Here is an 18,836-nt window from a genome sequence, read left to right as displayed (position 1 = left end):
CATGGTTAATTCAAGCCATGCAGAAGGTAGAGCATGGTGCTGATAATTATAGCCCACACACAGAAATACACACACACCACATATGCAAGCGTACACACACACACACACACACCTCCCTGCTTGTCCAACTACAATCTAACATCACAAAGAGAGAGAGAAATAGCGTAGAGGTACTTTAAACAGAGACCTCAATCTCTTTCATCTCCCAATGCACACACACATCGTGTCCCCCTGAGGCGTCCTCACCTCCCCCAAAATCTTCCCCCTCTTGTATGTTTGTTTTCGTTTTGCCGCGGCACTTTTCCTCGGCATTGGCCGAACATCAACTGGAGGTTAAGTTTGCGTAAACGCCTCGATAGGAAAATTGCTGCACACCGAGTTGAAATAACAGCAGAAATTACATAGAGATGCAGGGGGAAGACGGAGGGAGAGGGAGAGTAGAGAGAGGAGGGCTGTCTGTGAGTCTGCCTGACACAAAGAACAATAAACACGTTCCACATGGCGAGAGGTGGGCTCCAGATGCAGGCCGGACCGGAGAACTAAAATGCGGAAATGGCTTCCAGACAGGCTCAGTGAGAGCACAAAGGGCCATTCTCAACCACCGCCTAGCGCAGCTCACGCTCCTGTCCTGTCTCTCTCCCTACCCCCTCCTCTCTTCCACCTCCACCACCCCCCACCCTCACCAACCGTCCAGCTCATTCAATTGTAAATACAGGGAGACTTCAGTTACATGACTTGTCCCGCGGAAACTCGCCACCGAAATCGCTTGCGTTGGACTCGCACCAGAAAACAAGTGAGGATACTATAGAGCTAGATCCTAGATTGGAAGTTGCTGTGGCCTGGCCAGCTAGTCTTTAGACCAAGACTCCAATGTAATCAGATGACGTGAAGTGTTTGTAGTATTTATTATGGATCCCCATTAGCTGTTGCCAAGGCAGCAGCTACTCTTCCTGGGGTCCAGTTATGTGTCAAGTTATTAAGTCCATTTGTTTGTATTAAGTCAACTTGCCCAGGTCATCATTAATTGCAGAGTAAATTCCTCAGTTTGCTTTGGCTCTGTGTCAACAATGAAGTGGCGGCCGGCGAAGGTTACAAAAATTCACGTAATTTCCACGTCTAGGATACCAGTCCTGGCAACCCCCAGACTACGGATCCCGATAGCCAAAATCTACACAATGTAAACTAACAGGGTCTGGGTTTTTCTGTTGATCCTTGAATTCCAGGACAAATGCTACAAACGAATCAACGCTAGGGCTCAATTCATTAGCAAACGTCAGGCTTAAGATTCCAGATATATTGGTGCAGGCATTAAAAAGGCATGAAATGTGGCTGTATGGCGGTAATGTCCCCCCTACACACACACACACCACCACCCCCTGCTCCAAGCTGAACCTGACTCTGATTTAATTGGCCCGGCCAGTGGTTTGTCCTGTAAAGTGTGTTCTGCAGACAAACAAGCAGCTGGAGTTTTCTGTCGGAGGGTCGAGCAGGTGGCACGGAGAGCACATTTTATTTTTTTTGCCGGGTGGGTGAACTGGCCTGCAGAGAAAGAGAGAAATAGAGAGAGAGGGAAAGGAATGCTGGAAGGGGAAAGGTCTGTTCTGTACTGTACTTTCTCTCTCTTTTTCTCTCTCATCATCTCCACTCCCTTCGCCTTATTGGTCCAGTTGACCAGGAAGGTCTGATATGATTGGTCACATCTTCCATGGGTGATGCTGCTGTAAGCTTTAAAGAATTTGGTCACAAAGTTGTCTTAACATGTTCAGCTTTAAAGTCAGCAGCTTACAGTATCTTCTGAGATGGTTTGAAGTTCACAATTGCCATTTTTTATGTAGTCTGTGTCTTTAATCCCTTTTTAAGCATGAACCATAATCGTTAAACAATGAAAGTATGGCACCCCAATTTCCATACCAGTGAACATTTATTTGTAACTACATTTGATTGAACTGTCCCTTTAGGACGCATTGTATAATTCCTAATAGTACAGACTACAGCATCCTCTTTTGCACCCCCTGAAGACTTAAGAACTAAGAATAGCGTTCTAAATTACCCATTCTGTCCCATCAGATGTGCTTGGTTGGTTTTGACGTCTTCCCTTTGCAGATGGCTTCTTCCTGCATGCAGGGCTTCAAAAGCAGACAACGTTATGGACAAACATTTAGCCCATGAAGTCATAAAGTGGGGCCGACTTAAACCACATTGCCGGGGCTTTGTCAAGCCTGACAAGACAGTAAATCAGAGAAGAAGTGGTCTTAAAAAAAAAAACACGTAAGAAACCTCGGCCGGTTTCAAAGTTTGGCCCATCTAAATCATCCAGCTATAAACACTTTATAATGCACTTTTAAACATTGGGCCTGATTAATTAAGCTCCTACAGGGGGGTTGTTGGTGGTCAGACAGATTGTGAAGACTGTGAAACTCTCTGGGAGCTTTCAAAGTCCAGTAACTTTCAAAGTCCCCTTCGTAGTTTGAAAGCTAAATTGATCAATCACCACCATGTGTTTCTGGTCTCCGAGGAATGGGCCGGGCGGTTTACAAAATGTCCGCCATGCATGTGGCTTGCTTGCCCACGTTGGATTTGAGGGTAGTGAGAATGTGGCAAGAATGCTTTTGGTGGGTGGAAGGGTAGAAGAGAAGAGGCTGGGCCAGGCGCTAGTGCGTGTTCATAGCCAACCATCAGGGTGGAACCTGTCTCCCCCCCTGACAGGAGTTAACTGTAGCCAGGATGATATTTAATTTGCTGCTGGTAATGTCTGGAAGGGGGAGGGTGGGGGGTGGCTTCAAAAGACCCATGTAGGTGACAGTTGGAGAGGGGCGGGCCAAGACTGGCGTGAGTGATTGATTGCAAGACCACAAATAGCTTGCATGCATTAGCTCTCCCTTACAGCCACACAAAAACACACACACACACACACATAATACACCCCTGGCTGCCTTGTTATTGATATTTGGATCTGTCATGATGTTCTTCCACTCCTCCCACCTGACTGCCTAACGAGGTCATTTCCGACAACGTGTCACGGAGCTCAATCAAAGACTGAGCGTTGCAGCATCGCTCCATCAAACCCATCCTCGATTTGCCTCCACTGGCCCTTAATGACTGGCAATGCTGCTGGAACGACGGGAAATTAGGGAGAGGAAGAGAAGGAAGAAGGCAGGGGTATTGATTTATCGAGACATAATGCACTATTTGAATCCTGAAAGGGTGATGGCGATGGCTGCATGCACTCAGGGAAAAAAGAAAGAAAATATGCAGAGTCGATAGGCGGTATCCATTTAAGGCCCCCTAATACATGTTTTATGGAAGAGAATTACATCTAATAGACCACAGGTTTACATCAGCAGCATGGCCTTTGGAGGATTATTACATTCCCTGCGTAGTTACCGCGTAGTTACCCGGCCGCTGCCGCCACCTGATTGGCCAAGGGGAGTAATACAGAAGTGCAACCCATGCATTTTTCAATATCCCCCTAAAAAAAGTTATGTAGTGAAATTAAGGGGGAAGGAAGAGGAGTAGTAGGGGGAGCGCCCCACCCTGTTCCCCTGTTTCCTCGATCAGGCCTAAGGCCGCTCACACACACACACACACACACACACACACACACACACACACACACTAACATAAGCTCTGGCAGTCCATAATAAAAGATGGACCCTGTCAAGACTGGATGAAGGCTTATGTCTGTCAATGCTCTCCGCTAGAAGATTATCTCAGATGTGAGGGCTGCACCGACTTAATTCTTATTTAGATTCCCTATTTCTCCGTGGCAGAAGAGGGGTAGAGAAGGGGGGGAGTAGGAGAGGGAAAGATGGGTGAATAGAGGAGCCAAGAAGTTAGGAAATGAGAAGAGGAGAGGCTGTTGTGGAGAAGCGGGAGGGTGACGTGTGTTCACAAAATTTATTCGGGGGTGTTGGTATGATGACCAGAGAATAAAGTGGCATGCAGGAAAGAGAGGGCAGGCAAGCTCACACAGAGAGAAGGGAAGGGGGTTGATCTCTGGTTTGGTGCGATAAGCGATGGGAGCAGGGGGGCAGCAGAGGGCAGGGGCGGGGGTGGGGGGGTAGTGTAGGGGGGACTGGAGAAGATCCTCACACAGCAGCTGGATGTGGACCTGGGCCCCGCTGACACGTATTCCACCCCCCAGATTAGCTGTCATCTGATGCCAGGTCTGCCTGAACCCCCATTAGCTGGGTGCCCCAATTCCTCCTTTTCCCCCTTCATGACCTTGCACCCCCATTCTGGCCCCCTCTGCCCCCTCGCTTTTCTACTCTGAGCCAATGAGCTACAGTCGATCTGGCGGGCTTCCACCAACATGGCTGGTGTTTGTGTGAGGGTTTATCGCAACAAGACGCAAAATGGCCTCCCCACCAGAGCCCTGTGAAGGATTACGGGCCTCTTTGAGGATCTCACTCATGGTGTGACTGATAAGGACAGTCGAGGGAGAAGTGACGCGCCGTCCAAAGGGGACTGTTTGGGGGTGACTTATTCGAGGGTCAGTCTGTGAATTTGGGGTCAGTGTGTCAAACCTCTCATATTGGCTTCAGAGTATGTGTGGCTAATTACGAAACACAATGGCCCGCAATTAAGTAAAGTACAAACACCAAGACCAGATTTCAGATTTAAACAAACAGTTTCTATGTGTAAACCATCTGTAGAACCATCTCATAGATTGAACTTGTGATGATCTATTAATTGTTTATGTCGATTTAGAATAGGCATTAGGTTATGCTCTCAGCATTAACTACATTAGGTCTAGGAGCAGGTGTGTCAACAGGGGCGGGAGGTATCAAAGCGTTTTAGATCTCCTCAGCCAGAAACCCCATCACATCACATTCCCATTATGCTCTTCAGAGTGGAAGAGATCAAATCCGGTTCCACTGGGGGGGAACACGACTTGTCACTTAAGCTGCAAAACGGCCAGGGAAAATCCAAGTGAAGTGTGGATATTTGGAATGGAATTGAGCCAGACTGTGGCATGGAGAAAGTGGAGCTGGAACCACACAATCATCTTCTGGGCCGTGATGTGAGCCCTTGCATTTCAGCTGGCCCCGTGCGAGGGAGTTAATAGCTATGGTGGGGATGGCGGTATAGCCCCCTGGAAACTCGCACACGGCGCCACTCTCTGGAATTTCGCTATTAGAGGGCCAGATCTGTGCCACTGTGCAGTTGCTCAATTTGTATCGAAATTGCTTGCCCAGAGCGGCAAACTAATTTAGCCAGAGCTGGGCGAGAGACAGGGCCCTGTGAAAGAGCTTAATGAAGCCGCTCTTACTCTGTAAACCCCTGTCAATCTCCAGACCCTCTTCTTCTCCTGCTCCCGTTCTCCACCTCTTCCTCATCCTCCTCACCTAGCTCCTTCATCCATATAGAATAGTAGCATTATGTTTAGTTATCTTCAGTGGGTGCTTTCTGTATCAGTTGGACGCAAACGATGGACGCTGCTGTTCATTGTGGAGATGTTTTGGGTTCCAAGTCTGTTGTAGATCCAAGTCTGTTTTGAGTTGCTTAGGATAAATGTGTCTGCGAAATGTCATTCAATTTCCCATCTGTTGTCATACTTTCTCGTCAGACACACCATACTTGTCCTGTCTCATCCGCAGGTTTCTCCATGGGGAGTACACCGTGGAGGTGGCCATCAACGACTACCTGGACATCTACTGCCCCCACTATGAGGACCCGCTCCCCCAGGAGCGCATGGAGCGTTACATCCTCTTCATGGTCAACTACGACGGCTACACCACCTGCGACCACCGCATGAAGGGCTTCAAGCGCTGGGAGTGCAACCGGCCACAGAGCCCCAATGGACCGCTCAAGTTCTCCGAGAAGTTCCAGCTCTTCACCCCCTTCTCGCTAGGCTTCGAGTTCCGGCCGGGTCACGAGTATTACTATATCTGTAAGTGGAAAAGTTGTCACATGGACAATGTCACACACGCATACACACACACACACACACACACACACACACACACACACACACACACACACACACTGCTGCCTTACAGATACATGTTATGTCTCCTATTTTGAGGTTTCAGGTAGATCTCCCATTTGCCCCCCAAAAAAACTAACACACCTTATTTGGCTGATCAAGGGCTTGATGATCAGTTGATTAGGAGAGTCTGGTCTGTTAGTGCTTGACTGGAGAGAAAAAAATTGCACCCCTGTGTACTGGTCCTTAGTACCAGGATTATGAAGAACCTTGCTTCTTAGCCGATGGGTCACATGGCCTAGTAACACAGATCTAATTGGCTATTAGCTATTGGCTGCATTCAAGTCAGGACCAGTCAGGTTACTGGTGAAGGAGTAACTTTAGCCAATTGAAATCTTAATCAGACCCCATATTGTGACACCCTTTTATTCACCCCCACACTGGTTATGTCCCCAAGTAAGGTAAAGAAATAAAATATGCAAGTAGAAATTACTTTGGACCCCCACTGACTACACAAAACAGACACAGTTGGGACCCATCAAGAATATTCAGCGCTGTCAACCCATCGCTCTTCAGTTGATGGATATCAGGGAATGTCAGTTGGATTGTATATGTTCGTTTTAGGGTCGTTTGAAGGATGATATTCTCCCATTTGGTGGGAAGCGGGGGAGGAAGCCATAAAAGCGGTAGGGGTTTAATTAATAGGCTTTGCTTTGTGGTGTCATTATGCTGCCATGCATGGCTTCCTACTAGTGCCAGGGCTAGGAACCAACCAAGAACGGGCTGTTCACACCACAGTGGAGAGCCAGAGCAGATCACAGCCCGTATAAACAGAGGACAAGTGGCTGATGACTATTCTGCATCAAAACCCAGATGTCCTTGTATTTACTAGATAATTGTTAACCAGTATTTATTTGAAGAAATTAAATATAAATGTGAACCAGTTGGTTCCAATTTATGGTTCCTTGCGCTAATTGATTGAATGAAAACGAAAGATAGTTATAAGGCAACAGCAATGTCATTATGCTGTTACAATGTAAATTCCTAGTAAATCACAGACCGTGAACTAAAGCCATAGAGTGTAACTAAACAGGCGTGCTATTACCAATCACAACATTCAGCGGCCAAACCAGAGGGGAGCCTGGACAAATCGTTTATCTCCGGCTTCCGGTTGACTTGTCCGTCCGTGGGTTTTTTGCCTGACCTGCCGTCCTTTTGTGTGGCACCCTGGCGCATCCCATCTCCTTCCACCCCTTGATGAAAATGTCAATTTGTCAAATGGCAAGCGAGCTATTAGCTGGGTGCTTAGCTTCACAGGGTGAGATCAGTGCAAAACCAGTTACCGGCGCCCTCATGCGGAACGCTTCAAATTATGCTGATTGGTCAAATAATATTTAGCAGAGGGAACTTGATGGGGGTAATTGTGTCCTTCTGGCTCCGGACCGTGGTCATTACAATTTTTTGGACGTGAGGCACTGAAAGCCATTAGCGGTGCGGTGGGTTGAACGCGGCCAGGGCGGCGTGCTCTCCAGACAGGCCTGACACCTCGCCTACCGGACGCTCCACGCCCACTTCACTTTCAAGGTCGCGGTACGCACGGCGCTTCCCATTTCCTTCCGTCGGAGGCGATTTTTCCCTCTCCGTCGCCCATTCCCGGTGCGGTGGGTCCATGAGCATGACAGGACAGGCGTGGGTTTGCCAGGGTGCATCTGTCCCTGTTTTGCTAATGGCCATGTGAAAGGTGTCCTTTGGCCTGATGAAAAGCCCCCCTGCTGGGCCCAGGCAGGGAAAAGGCTCAAAGCGGAATGCCGGATGCATTAATGAGGCAATTTCTGTTCCTTTTTTGTTTTTTTCTCCCCTCCCCTATGTCTGACCCCCTCTCTCTCCTTCTAGTTCACCTTTTCCCTTGTATTTTTCCAAAAAATGAAAAACTTTAGAACATTTGAAAATAGAGTGAAAGTTCAGGGGTGGGTGTAACATGAGGCCTTTTTATGTTATATTAATAAAGTTCATTAACTGGGTTGGTCTGATTCTCTCTGTGTGTGCCCTTGTGTTGCTAGGGGGAGGCCACTTAGCCCACAGGAGAAAAGGTGTCACGACTCCGCCCTGTGATGCTAAATCCTGTGGCGGACCGAACCACTAAAAAGACAGACACACGACAGACAACACTTCTAAGATTGATTTGGCACACAGCACATGACTCATGTATGATGTGAAGGGAGATGAGGAGAGATCAGGATCATTTTAAAGCACAGTGCTACTCAGCAGCTCATGATTTCTAGCTGTTCACTGCCATCTGTTGTTAGTAATGCCCAACTTAATCACACAGACGAGAAATTACACGTTGTAAGACTATCATTATTTTAATTTGCTGCTATGATATGATACACCCAAACTGTACAATATGGAATTGTATATTTTTTACTTTATATATTTCCAATATTTCCGATATTTTAAAAAAATATGTTTTTACAAAGCTTTTTATGACTTGGCTATGACATTTCTAAGGAGTGGGAGTGTGTGTACTGTACTGTAGCCTTCCAGACTATAAATCCATAACCACAGGGACCAGTTGTGACAGTATTTAGACAGCACCCCTGTGTGACAAGATCAGGGCAGGGGACCCCATATAGGGCGGCTCTGTACCCCAACCCAGCCCCCCTGGCCCATCACTCACTGCAATGTGTATGGATGCCGCCCCTCCAACATATGGTATATATTTCAATGCTTATTATCCTCTGGGTGATGGAAAGGTATTTAGGCTGAGGGGGAAAGAGTGGAAGGGGGGCTGGGGGGTGCTGCAATGTCTAAACGTCCCCCCTCCTAACCAGTGGGGCGTCCCTCGACTTATTATACTCGGCGGGATGTTGTCACTCCTGGAAAGGAGGAGTGGAGGAGAGACAGAGGACTGGCAACAAAAAGAAAAGCCAGTTCAAAGTTAGCGTTCAGTGTCTGGCGATTCTTCCCCGTCCTGAGCTGTTCTTAATGCACTCCGCCCCGTAGCTCCTAGCCGGGCCCTGCATTGTGTGGCCCTTTGTCCCCAACAGCAGCCGAGGCTGGGAAGCAGTTTGCCCCGCCATTCAGCACATTTTTTTCTCCTCTCCCTTAGAAAATGATTTGGCTACTACCAATATTGTAGCTGTCATGGCCCCTGGAGTGTTAGGGCAAAGGGGGATGCTTGAGAAGTTGGGTGTGGGGAGTTACCGGGGTGAAAGGGGATTTAGCTTGGTTATCTGTGAACAAAGGGGCACGTCCATCACCCCCAATGTGACCTACCTACCCCCAACTCCCAGGCCTGATGGGTTAGTGGTGGCACAGAGCCCTATCAGGCAGTAGTTTTGGAGACTTCTATGCCTCCTCATCTCCATACACACACACACACACACACAGTTGTGACTGCTCAGTCACTGCCACCACCAATAACCCCCTCTCCCCCCAAACACCCCATGTACACTTGTGTGCAAATACCAAATTCACACACTCAAATGCAAACCTAAAAAAAAACACACGCACAAACACACCCTGTACCCCAACTAGAAACACACACAGACACAAATTCAAATAGAAGTTGTGGTTAGAGAGAGGAATAAGTGGTGTATGCACTATGTGTGTGTTTTGTGGATGTGTGCTATGTCAGTGTGTTGTTTGTGTGTTCTTTTTGTGTGTCTTTAGTTGGCTTCATGTCATTCTGTCTAGACTATAATCTATGTGCCGCATTCCGGGCATTTACCCCACCAAATACGGAGCCATTTTAAAAGACCAATTACAAAAATGGTGTTGCAAGAGAGTGGCCATTTTGGTGCCTGATATTTGTTTTTAATGGCAACAAATCTGTGTTCTTTTTTTGGATTCCGAGAGACAAAATGAAACATAATTTGCCACGGTGAAGTTAGGAAAGTACTGCTTTCAATTTTGGTCACAAAAGACTACACTTTTGACTGAAAAAAGCATTTTCAAGGTTAATTAAGAATGCAGCACTACGCCCAAAGTCTCTTTCTGGTTCTCTCGCTGGTTCTTTCAAGTGATGCTATTAGCATATCAGAGGTTGCATGGAGTTGTTGTTTTTCCTCACTGAGCCATATGGTGTGTGAGTACACTGAGACACTTGGACCGTGGAGTTCTGGAGTTTTATTCTTAGCACTCCCATTCACAGTAACAGCCTGCTAAGCGATTAGCGATCCACGCTAACATCTCTGCACACGCAGCACCTGGTCACTGAGGCATTCCAAGTTCCAACTCTGGTGGCTATGTCAGAGGGACAGGGTCACACAAGAAGACGGGTCGAAAACTCCTTAGGTGTGACAAACTTGACTTCTGGCCCCCAAATTCTTCTACCAAGATGGCCACCGTTTTTCTCAGGCCATCATCCACAATTCCACCCTGGCCCTCAACTGGTTGCTTTTAAAAAACGTGTGGATACATTTTTTACAGGGAGACTGAAAGTTGACTGAAATGAGTGCCTGATGGATCACCTCTGTGAAATCTTGGTCCAATGAGGGTGGGACATTTCGGTTATAACCCTCTAATGGAACATACTTACCGTCTTTCCCAGGCAGCATAATTTGAGCTATTTTCTCTGAGATCTGACAAGAATAATGCTGCCGAATGTGTTATTCATTAACAAACATATGCTTGTGTGTGTTTATTTTCTCTCTCTCTCTCTCTCTCTCTCTCTCTCTCTCTCTCTCTCTCTCTCTCTCTCTCTCTCTCTCTCTCTCTCGTTCCAGCGTCTCCACACCCTAACCTTGTCGGGAAACCCTGCTTGAAGTTGAAAGTCTATGTCAGGCCCACAAGTGAGTATTTTCTCCTCTATCCAGTCTTCAGGGAATGTCGTGTGAAATTGCTTACACTCCATTTTGGTTACACTAGCCTTTGTTCATAATAAAAACCTCTTTCTCTTTCTAACTTTGCCAATAACTTTGCCATGTTAAGAATGGGTCTAGTCAGCAAAAGAGACAGTAACGCAAAAGAGACAGTAACATATTATATGAGGTTGTAGAGCTCTCCATCAAAACCATTTTGCATTAAATTGTTCTTTATGCTTCCACATGTATTCATGTCTACAAATAAATAGAAATGTGTTAACTTATCACACAGATGGTTCAAAGTTTTACCAAACAGGCAAGGCAATTTTTTGTTCCGTTTTCATACAACACTCTCCAAGCTCTTGGTGAGCACTCAACTATGAAATGTGCACCAGTTCAATCAGCCAATCAGGGGGAAAATAATAGATCCTGTGTCGCGACTTCCGCTTTTAGATGTGCATCTCGCTCTTTACAATCCCTGGTGACGCTAGTTAATATCTGGCTAGCAGCTAGCTACGGCACATTTGCTAGCTTGCTTTCTGAAGTTGTTTCCATCCGGAATATTAACGAGGCGACACTCCATCTTGGTTGAACAGTGCAGAAGAGAACCTCCCCTGACAGTTTAAAAAACAAAACAGAATGTGGGGTATTTAGATTTAGGTTTTTCTTTTACACCTGCTACTTTAGGTTATGAAATGTGTAAACTCTCATGCTAGTCTTTCCCAGCAAAGTCCCACAGATCTCTCATTCTGAACCCATATTAACCCAGGGAAGGTAGACAAACCACAGGAGCACCTGTAGGTCAGAACCTAATGTAGCAGGCGTAAAAGAAACACCAGAGTGGGACGCCCCACATTCTGGTCCTGACAAGAGAAAACAACTTTTGGGGGAGGTTCTCTTCTGCACTCTTCAACCAGTCCAGTAAATGTGGAGGAGTTAAGATGATGTCGCCTTGTTAACGTTCAAAAGAGGAAGTCGCGTAACAGGCTTTCTTCAATTTCCCTTGAAAACTGGGTAAATCTGGTTGTTTCCAAACCCGCTGAGGATGGTCAGAGCCTAACATGCAAAGCCCTCTGCTTCTTGATTGATGAGGGTAAACCTTCGTTTCATCTCTGTCTTTGCTCAGCACACTATCATCCAGAACCCTGTTCAGAACTGCTTAGGATCCCAGTTAAGCCACTAGGACTCGGAAATGAAACACCCACACCCACAAACCACACACACACACACACACAGATACACACACTGCAGTCAGAGGTACATGCTGCTGCCCTCTGGGCACAGTCTGGTGGAAATAATTCATCTGACAAGGGCAAGATAACAATCCAATCGTTGACCTCCGACTAGTCATCATTCACCAAAGCTTGATGCTGTGGCGTCCCACAGGGATCTCAGCAGCAACAGGCACCAGAGCAGGTATTGGCCATAAAAATGGGGTTTCAAGTTGACTTAACCTCAGACCAGCTTTGGTGCGAGTTGACGTTCTCCAACTTGATGTAGTAGAGCTCCTTAGGTTGCACTGTAGCATTATACACATAAAATGTGGTTATGTTACAAAACCATACGGGTCACTAAGGAAGAATTATGAAGCACCCACAAGGTACTGTATATTTAGTTCTCATGTACTGTTGTAGACCGATGCCTTTCCATAAGCATTGTTGTAGATATTTGAATGGAGAGGTTTCTTTCCAACTGTTTGTTTATCTAGTTGCTTTTAAATGCAGTTGAGACATGGCCAGTTAGAATCCAAAGAAAGAGTGGTCCACTTGCAGATGTACATTCTGTTCCAACTCATAGAAGGCATTCATTCGTTTCAAGCTATTTGTACAAAGCCTATGGAGAAAAGAAAGGTATTAAACTCCCTTCACAGCTCAGACTACTGTGTCAATATTTGGAACGGTGTTATTTGCAGTAATATCCCTGAGCTCTAGTTTGGTGATTTTCACTTGGAGTTTAACCTGACTGGTCGTGCCATTCCATTATCTCTGTATAATTGTGAATAAACATGTTAGAGATGATCAATTTCACAAGGCAGTTAAAACAATTATATGTAAATTGAAAGTCATACAGTTTGTCTATTACGGAACGTTTCAATTCTCAGTTTCCTTTGGTGCTATGGCATATTAGCATGATAGCATTTTCCTCCCTATGCAGTACAGTATAATTGCATCATTAAGATATATTGTTTGAACATGGAATTAAATTATATATGGTAAGTAAAAGTCATAGTTAATATTAATGCTATAGGCACAATCCAAATACCTCAACATTTATTATAGTACACTTTTCAAAAACGACAAAGAATACTGTAGTGTATAGCCAACCAGTGGCTGATGATTGATTTTTTATTTTGCTTTGTTTTTACCGGCGTGTTTCACAGTCAAATGAACTGATTTATATCTCTTAGTAGACTGTTCAATCACCCGTCATGGCACAACCATTAGACATCAACAAATGTCCACGTAACCCTTGACAGTGAGCAATCCCACAAGTCCCATTTACAGTATATTCTCCAGGGGCGTAACCAGAAATTCATTGGTGGGTGGGCCTGCATAAATTTGGATGGGCCAGCAGTTGGGTGGGCCTGGCAGGGCCTGGCTCCCGAGTGGGGGGCCTGTGTCCACCCAGGCCCAACCATGCCCCTGATCGACACTAACAGTATCCCTAAAGCCATTTGATGCTATGACTGAGGATTGCTCACGCAAGCTCCGGCTCTTTCTTAAAACAAAAGCTTGTCTGCACAAATAATATGCACCACTCTCGCTATTTGAATAGCTGGAGGAGAAAAGCATTTATTGGATTCTGTGGTTAAGTCAGGATTTATGGGTGGATTTCGGTGTGGATTAGCTTGGAAGTTGGGAATTGCATTTCCATAGGCCAGAACGGATCCTGTGTGGATTGGAGATTGTGAAATATATATGTGCATATTTACAATTGCAGCATGGCGGAAAATGCGGGGACCTATCTGTTTAAGACCTTTATTATCCAAAACAACCTGGCCTAGCCTCACGCCAGCCTCTGCCCAAACCATTACCATAATTCCTCTCCCTAAGTCTGGTGTGGCTGTTTATTTTCCATCTGCTCTGAGAGGGTAAAATCCCTAATCTTGTTTGGGAGACGGGGGTTAACCTTGGTTTTTCCCAGCACCCCCCCTTTTTAATGTCTTTTGGCGGAATGGAAACAGCCTACTCTTTAATATTTAGTCAGGAATTCCAAAATCAGAAAGCTATTAATGTAATGTTAAATAGACCTGCTCAAGGGAGCTGTAAGGAGAGAGAGTCGAGGTGTTGTAGCTTGCGTTTAATATGCCTGTATGTAGTACATTTTAAGACACCATCAGCCTCACGCCTCAACTCTCCTTGAGTCAACCCTCCATTGTCAAGCCTCAACCTCAGATGTCCTAAAATGTGCACCATACGCCAGAGCAGTGTTTAGGCCCCACGCACTGTTTGATTGGCTGTGTCTCCGTCGGTGTGACTCGTGTCTTCAAGACGAGTCTCCCAACGGAGACCTGTCAACAATATGTAGCGCTTCTCACTCTGCTCCTGCATGTCAACTGTGGAGATGACAGTCAAAGTGAGAGTTGTAAACAACATTACACTTGTATATATGACTATTGACAGAGCATATCTGGGTCACAGGGAAGAAAATAACCAAAAGGCGTCAATGTATGCTTTTCCCAGCAATTTAACACAGCCCAGATACAGCCAGATTGAAACTGCACAAGGATTTGACTGTATTAGCATGGAACCTGTTTGAAGCATAACCACTCTTTCTCTCTCCATATATCTCTCTCACTCTCTCGCCCCCTCTTTTTCTCTTTCTCTATCAGATGACTCAGTGTATGAGTCCCCGGAGCCCTTCCTGACAGACGACAGCACCGGTGGCTGTTACATGGCCGCTCCGTGCCTCTCCCTTATGCTGGCCATGCTGCTCACGCTACTCCTGTCCTGCTCATAGCATCCTGGGCCCGCCGGCCGTACCCCCCTTAACGAGCCCCCCACCAGAATCCCTCCACCCCCAGCCCCAACCGACTTCCCCTCAAATCTACCGCCTCTGCCCCCCTATAAGGGAGAAAGTGACACGCCTCCACCCCACCCCATCCCCCGTCCTCTCCTTCTCCCATACCAGTCCATTCTCCTCCACCCTCCACCCCGAACCCCTTGACAGGCACCTCCTGGACACTGTAAACTCATACTGCCCCTCCCTCCCTCCCTCCCTCCCCCACCCACCCAGAACCCTCCTCCCTCCAACTCCTCAGCGGAACCCCTGTTTCATGACCACTGGCCTCTGACCCTCAGCACACAGCTCAAGTCCAGGGGGCGATTAAGGGGAGTAGTCCTGGGGACCAGGAAGGAGTCCCTTAAAGACCTTACAAAAACAGCCTCCCAGCTGCCGATGAGCGCTGGGATGTGCAGGAAGTGGAGGGGGTGGGTTTGAAACAAACTAAGTGGAGGACGAACTCCTCTCCCACACGTCTTGATTGCCGATGGTCGACAGTGACCGTTGTCATCGACAGCGACGTCTTCTCCACTTAAGGACCCTCCCATGTCCATCTTCGGACTGTTTGCGTTTCTCTATGAGTCTTTGTGCTTTGATAATGCTCAATAGTGTCCCACCTGTACATGTTCATTCTGTTACAGTGTATTATATCGTAGTATCTTTCTTTGTCACGTTGACTCCTGCAGTGATAGATCATAGCTGAACCTTCTTTACATTTACATTTCATTTAGCAGACGCTCTTATACTTCTCTCTATCTCTCTTCCTCTCTTCTTGTGTGTCTCTGACCAGTCTCTAACATCCTGGCAATTTCTAGCAGTAGCAATCCAGAGTAGATGAGGACCTTTTCTGTAAATCTGCCAAAGACACTTGCTGAAGTTTTATACCAGGGGAACAGGGGGGTGGGACGGCGGCGTTGTGGCTCTCCAACGAGGTTGTAAACAGCCATAGAGCTCTGTGTAGACCCTCCGGATCATGCCATGGGGGTCCTATCACAGACAGGAGGTTGAAGTTTGTCAGGAGTCTTGTCCTGGTGGCAGAACTGAGCAATTTCCCCTTAGATAGGCTAGCTGCAAAGTCAAAATTGGCTATATTGTAAAAATTCATGAAAACTAAAATGCAATTTAAAGTTAGGGTTAGGGATTACAGTTAGCAGTGTGGTTAAGGTTAGGGTTAGGTTTAAAATCAGATTTTATGACTTTGTGGCTGTGCCAGCTAGTGACCACTGCAGAGCTGCCTCCAGAACAAGATTCATGCTGAAAAATGCTAACCTGCTTACGGACAGGGCAGTGTAGATTTTTTAAAAAGAGGATCTTTTTGTCATACAAAAAAAAAGAATGTTACTTAAGAAAACAAACAAATGAACCGTTTCAAAAATTGCCTTTTTTTCCACTGGTGCTGAATTCAAAACGAGTCTCCGTCTCAAGCTGCGGTGCTGAGTAGAATGGGGACATCCTGTGGTGGTGAAGTGTTTTGTGAATTTCAGGTTTAGCTTTTCATTTCCCCATCCCTCCCTTCTCTCATTCTCCCACATTTTCTTCTCTAGCATTCTCTCTACCCCCCCATCTCTCTGTCTCTCTCATGCGCTGAATGTGAGTTTTCACCACGTGACGTTTTTGCAGTGTAACACATGCCCATTGCTAAGTCAGGTCCCCTTGTCTGAGTCCCAGTACTATGGCTGTGGGGCCGCTGGAACATTGTGGAGATTGAGGGAATGGACAATGTGAACTCCTCATGCACTGTGCAACCTAAGGGACCCGGGCCTCCATGTACACTTAAAGGGGACAGCAATGGGTAGATGGATGGCCCCAAAAAACTCCAGTAGGAGTTTGGAATCTCAGTAGCACTTTCGCTCACAAAATGGACTCTTCTGTTTCGGGGGGACCGAAGTGTATGAGAATCATGTTGTGGCTTTGTGAGGGAACGCTCCTCTCTACGATCATGACGCTACACAGAGAGCTGGCCTACAACATCCGAAGGAACTCAGAAATAAACAACATTTTAAAAAAGTTAGCTAAATACAACTTTTATATTTTACTTTATTCCATGTTATTTTTTACTTTACTTTTCAAAAAAGCAGAAATTATTCATATGTGATATGAAATTATAATGTAGACCCTCGAATTACTAGATCGATGATGGGACAGTCTCCGCAGTCAAACAAGTGTAGAGAAGTCAGCCGTTCGCTATTGTTGTTGTTGTTTTCCTGCTTGTATCACAAGGCATTCTGGTACTTGTAGTCCTGTAATAATTATTTTTAAAGGTGAAGAACATGGTGTGGTTATCAGATCAATTCCTTTTTAGTTGGTTTTAATGTGGATGAAACCTGTTTTGATTTCATATGAAATGTTCTTGTTTTGACATAGGAAAGCTATGGGGGTAAAAGGAAAAAACACAAATAAAGCTTTTGTCTATAGTGGAAATAGCTCTGGTTTACAGTGTGACATGTCTGTACTGTAGAATACAGAGTGAATACATCATCAAAGTATTCATAACTGCTGTTTCAATCAAACATGAGCTCTCAGCCACTGTTTCGAGTGTCTTTACCTAAAGTAAATTGCAGTCTAATGTTGATGAGCTGTTTTGTAGTTTAAAAGAATGTCTGCATATATTCTTTGAAAATATTTCTTGTTTTTTGTACATTTTGTTAATGGATGCTTGTCAAAAAACATTAAACAGTTCATGCATTTAAGAAATTGAACTTGTTAGAGAGCTGGGGTGGTTTAACATGGCCAAATCTAAGGATCGTCCCTCAAGATTTTACAAAAGGTAATCAATATGATGGATTTGCCACTTCTGACAATTCTCTTCCCTGTGATGCATGATAATACAAACGTTTTTGCCTAGCATAAAACCTATTTTAATCAAAGAACAGACTTTCAGACCTGTGCTGATTGACTTCTAGTGAGTGTTCAGAGGGAAGATAATTTCAGAAATGTATCAATCAGTGTTTGATAATTTCACAACAAATAAAGCTTCCACTAAAAGTGGCCTCTTTGATTTTGGCTTCAATGCCATGAGCTTATCGCTCGATTCTGTCCGTGTCGCTACATCACCACTTCCCAAAGAGCTGCTCTGACTGGTGTGAGATTCACTCATCTCTCTCAAAAAAACTAGAGAGAACTTTTCTATATTTCATGAAATCAGATGTCCTGGAGGATTATGCAAAGAGGGGATTAGAGAATGATCAATACTTTGCCATGATACAAGTTCCCTCAAATGATACAAGTTCCCTCAAATTATAACAACTAATATGTGCTATAATATAAGTAAATAGTAAATGAAATTAGAGCAGAGACACTATACTTAATTATACCTAATACCCTAAATATACAGCACTGGTCCCACCCTCCATGTTGATCGGAACCATTTCTGTTCTTTCAGAGGAGATGGGGAGGACTGGAATGGTGGTTGTTAGAAAAGATGGTGGAGTCGTGTTCAGCAAATGGGGTTTGATAGCAGTGAATGCTGCAGTTACCTCATGCCGAGGCAAAAACTGGTAACCTGGGGAGACTGATAAAGGGGAGATGGGATAATTGAGGGTGCATTGAGATGGGTTTCTCTACCATTTCTCTTATTTTCTATTTTCCCCCCACACCATCCCCTGTTTGAGCTATTTGCTTGCTGAAGCATACTGTGATTTGCACTTTCAATACATCGCAGGCAGTCGTATCTGCATTGACCATCTCTAATGGACCACAACATTACCCCTTATGCAACCATATCCGACCACCTGTAGTCGTTGTGAATACGTCTCATCTGGGGTTCTGTGAGAATTAGATTTTCTATAATGACCGTTACATGAGGCCTAGATTTTTCTCTCTCACAAAGACACGCACGTCTATGACTCACGCAAATGTTTGAGTTACGAACACAAAGTTCAAGTTTGGATTCAGCCCCATGGGCCTGTAGCTTTCAGATGTAACTCCTGTAATCACAACTGTAATCACAGTTGGATGATATTAACCCAGTTTTTAAGGGCTTATGGAGCAATCTCAATGGCCCTCTGCTGTCTCTGGTTATTGTAGTAATGCTAATGGGCTAGCACAACTGTTTCACGGGCCTCTCATCTGTTCTCCATTATAAGATTTCCTTCTCATGT

The 18,836-nt window shown here is 45.5% G+C and overlaps 1 protein-coding gene across 1 annotated transcript in view; it reads left to right on the top strand.

The window, feature by feature from the left end:
* Nucleotides 1-15,858, top strand: part of LOC121533710 (ephrin-A2-like) — a 132,840-nt gene extending 116,982 nt beyond the window's left edge. Inside the window, exons 2-4 of the mRNA XM_041839878.2 lie at nt 5,601-5,893; nt 10,657-10,722; nt 14,567-15,858. Of these exons, the coding sequence (XP_041695812.1) occupies nt 5,601-5,893; nt 10,657-10,722; nt 14,567-14,694 (487 nt within the window). The 3' untranslated portion in view covers nt 14,695-15,858. The remainder of the gene's footprint in view (nt 1-5,600; nt 5,894-10,656; nt 10,723-14,566) is intronic.
* The last annotated feature ends 2,978 nt before the right edge of the window (nt 15,859-18,836 follow it).

This window comes from Coregonus clupeaformis, chromosome 20 (genome assembly GCF_020615455.1).
Source record: "Coregonus clupeaformis isolate EN_2021a chromosome 20, ASM2061545v1, whole genome shotgun sequence".
Classification (NCBI taxonomy): domain Eukaryota; kingdom Metazoa; phylum Chordata; class Actinopteri; order Salmoniformes; family Salmonidae; genus Coregonus; species Coregonus clupeaformis.
Note: the sequence above shows the minus strand (reverse complement) of the source record. Positions and strands in the feature narration are given on the sequence as shown.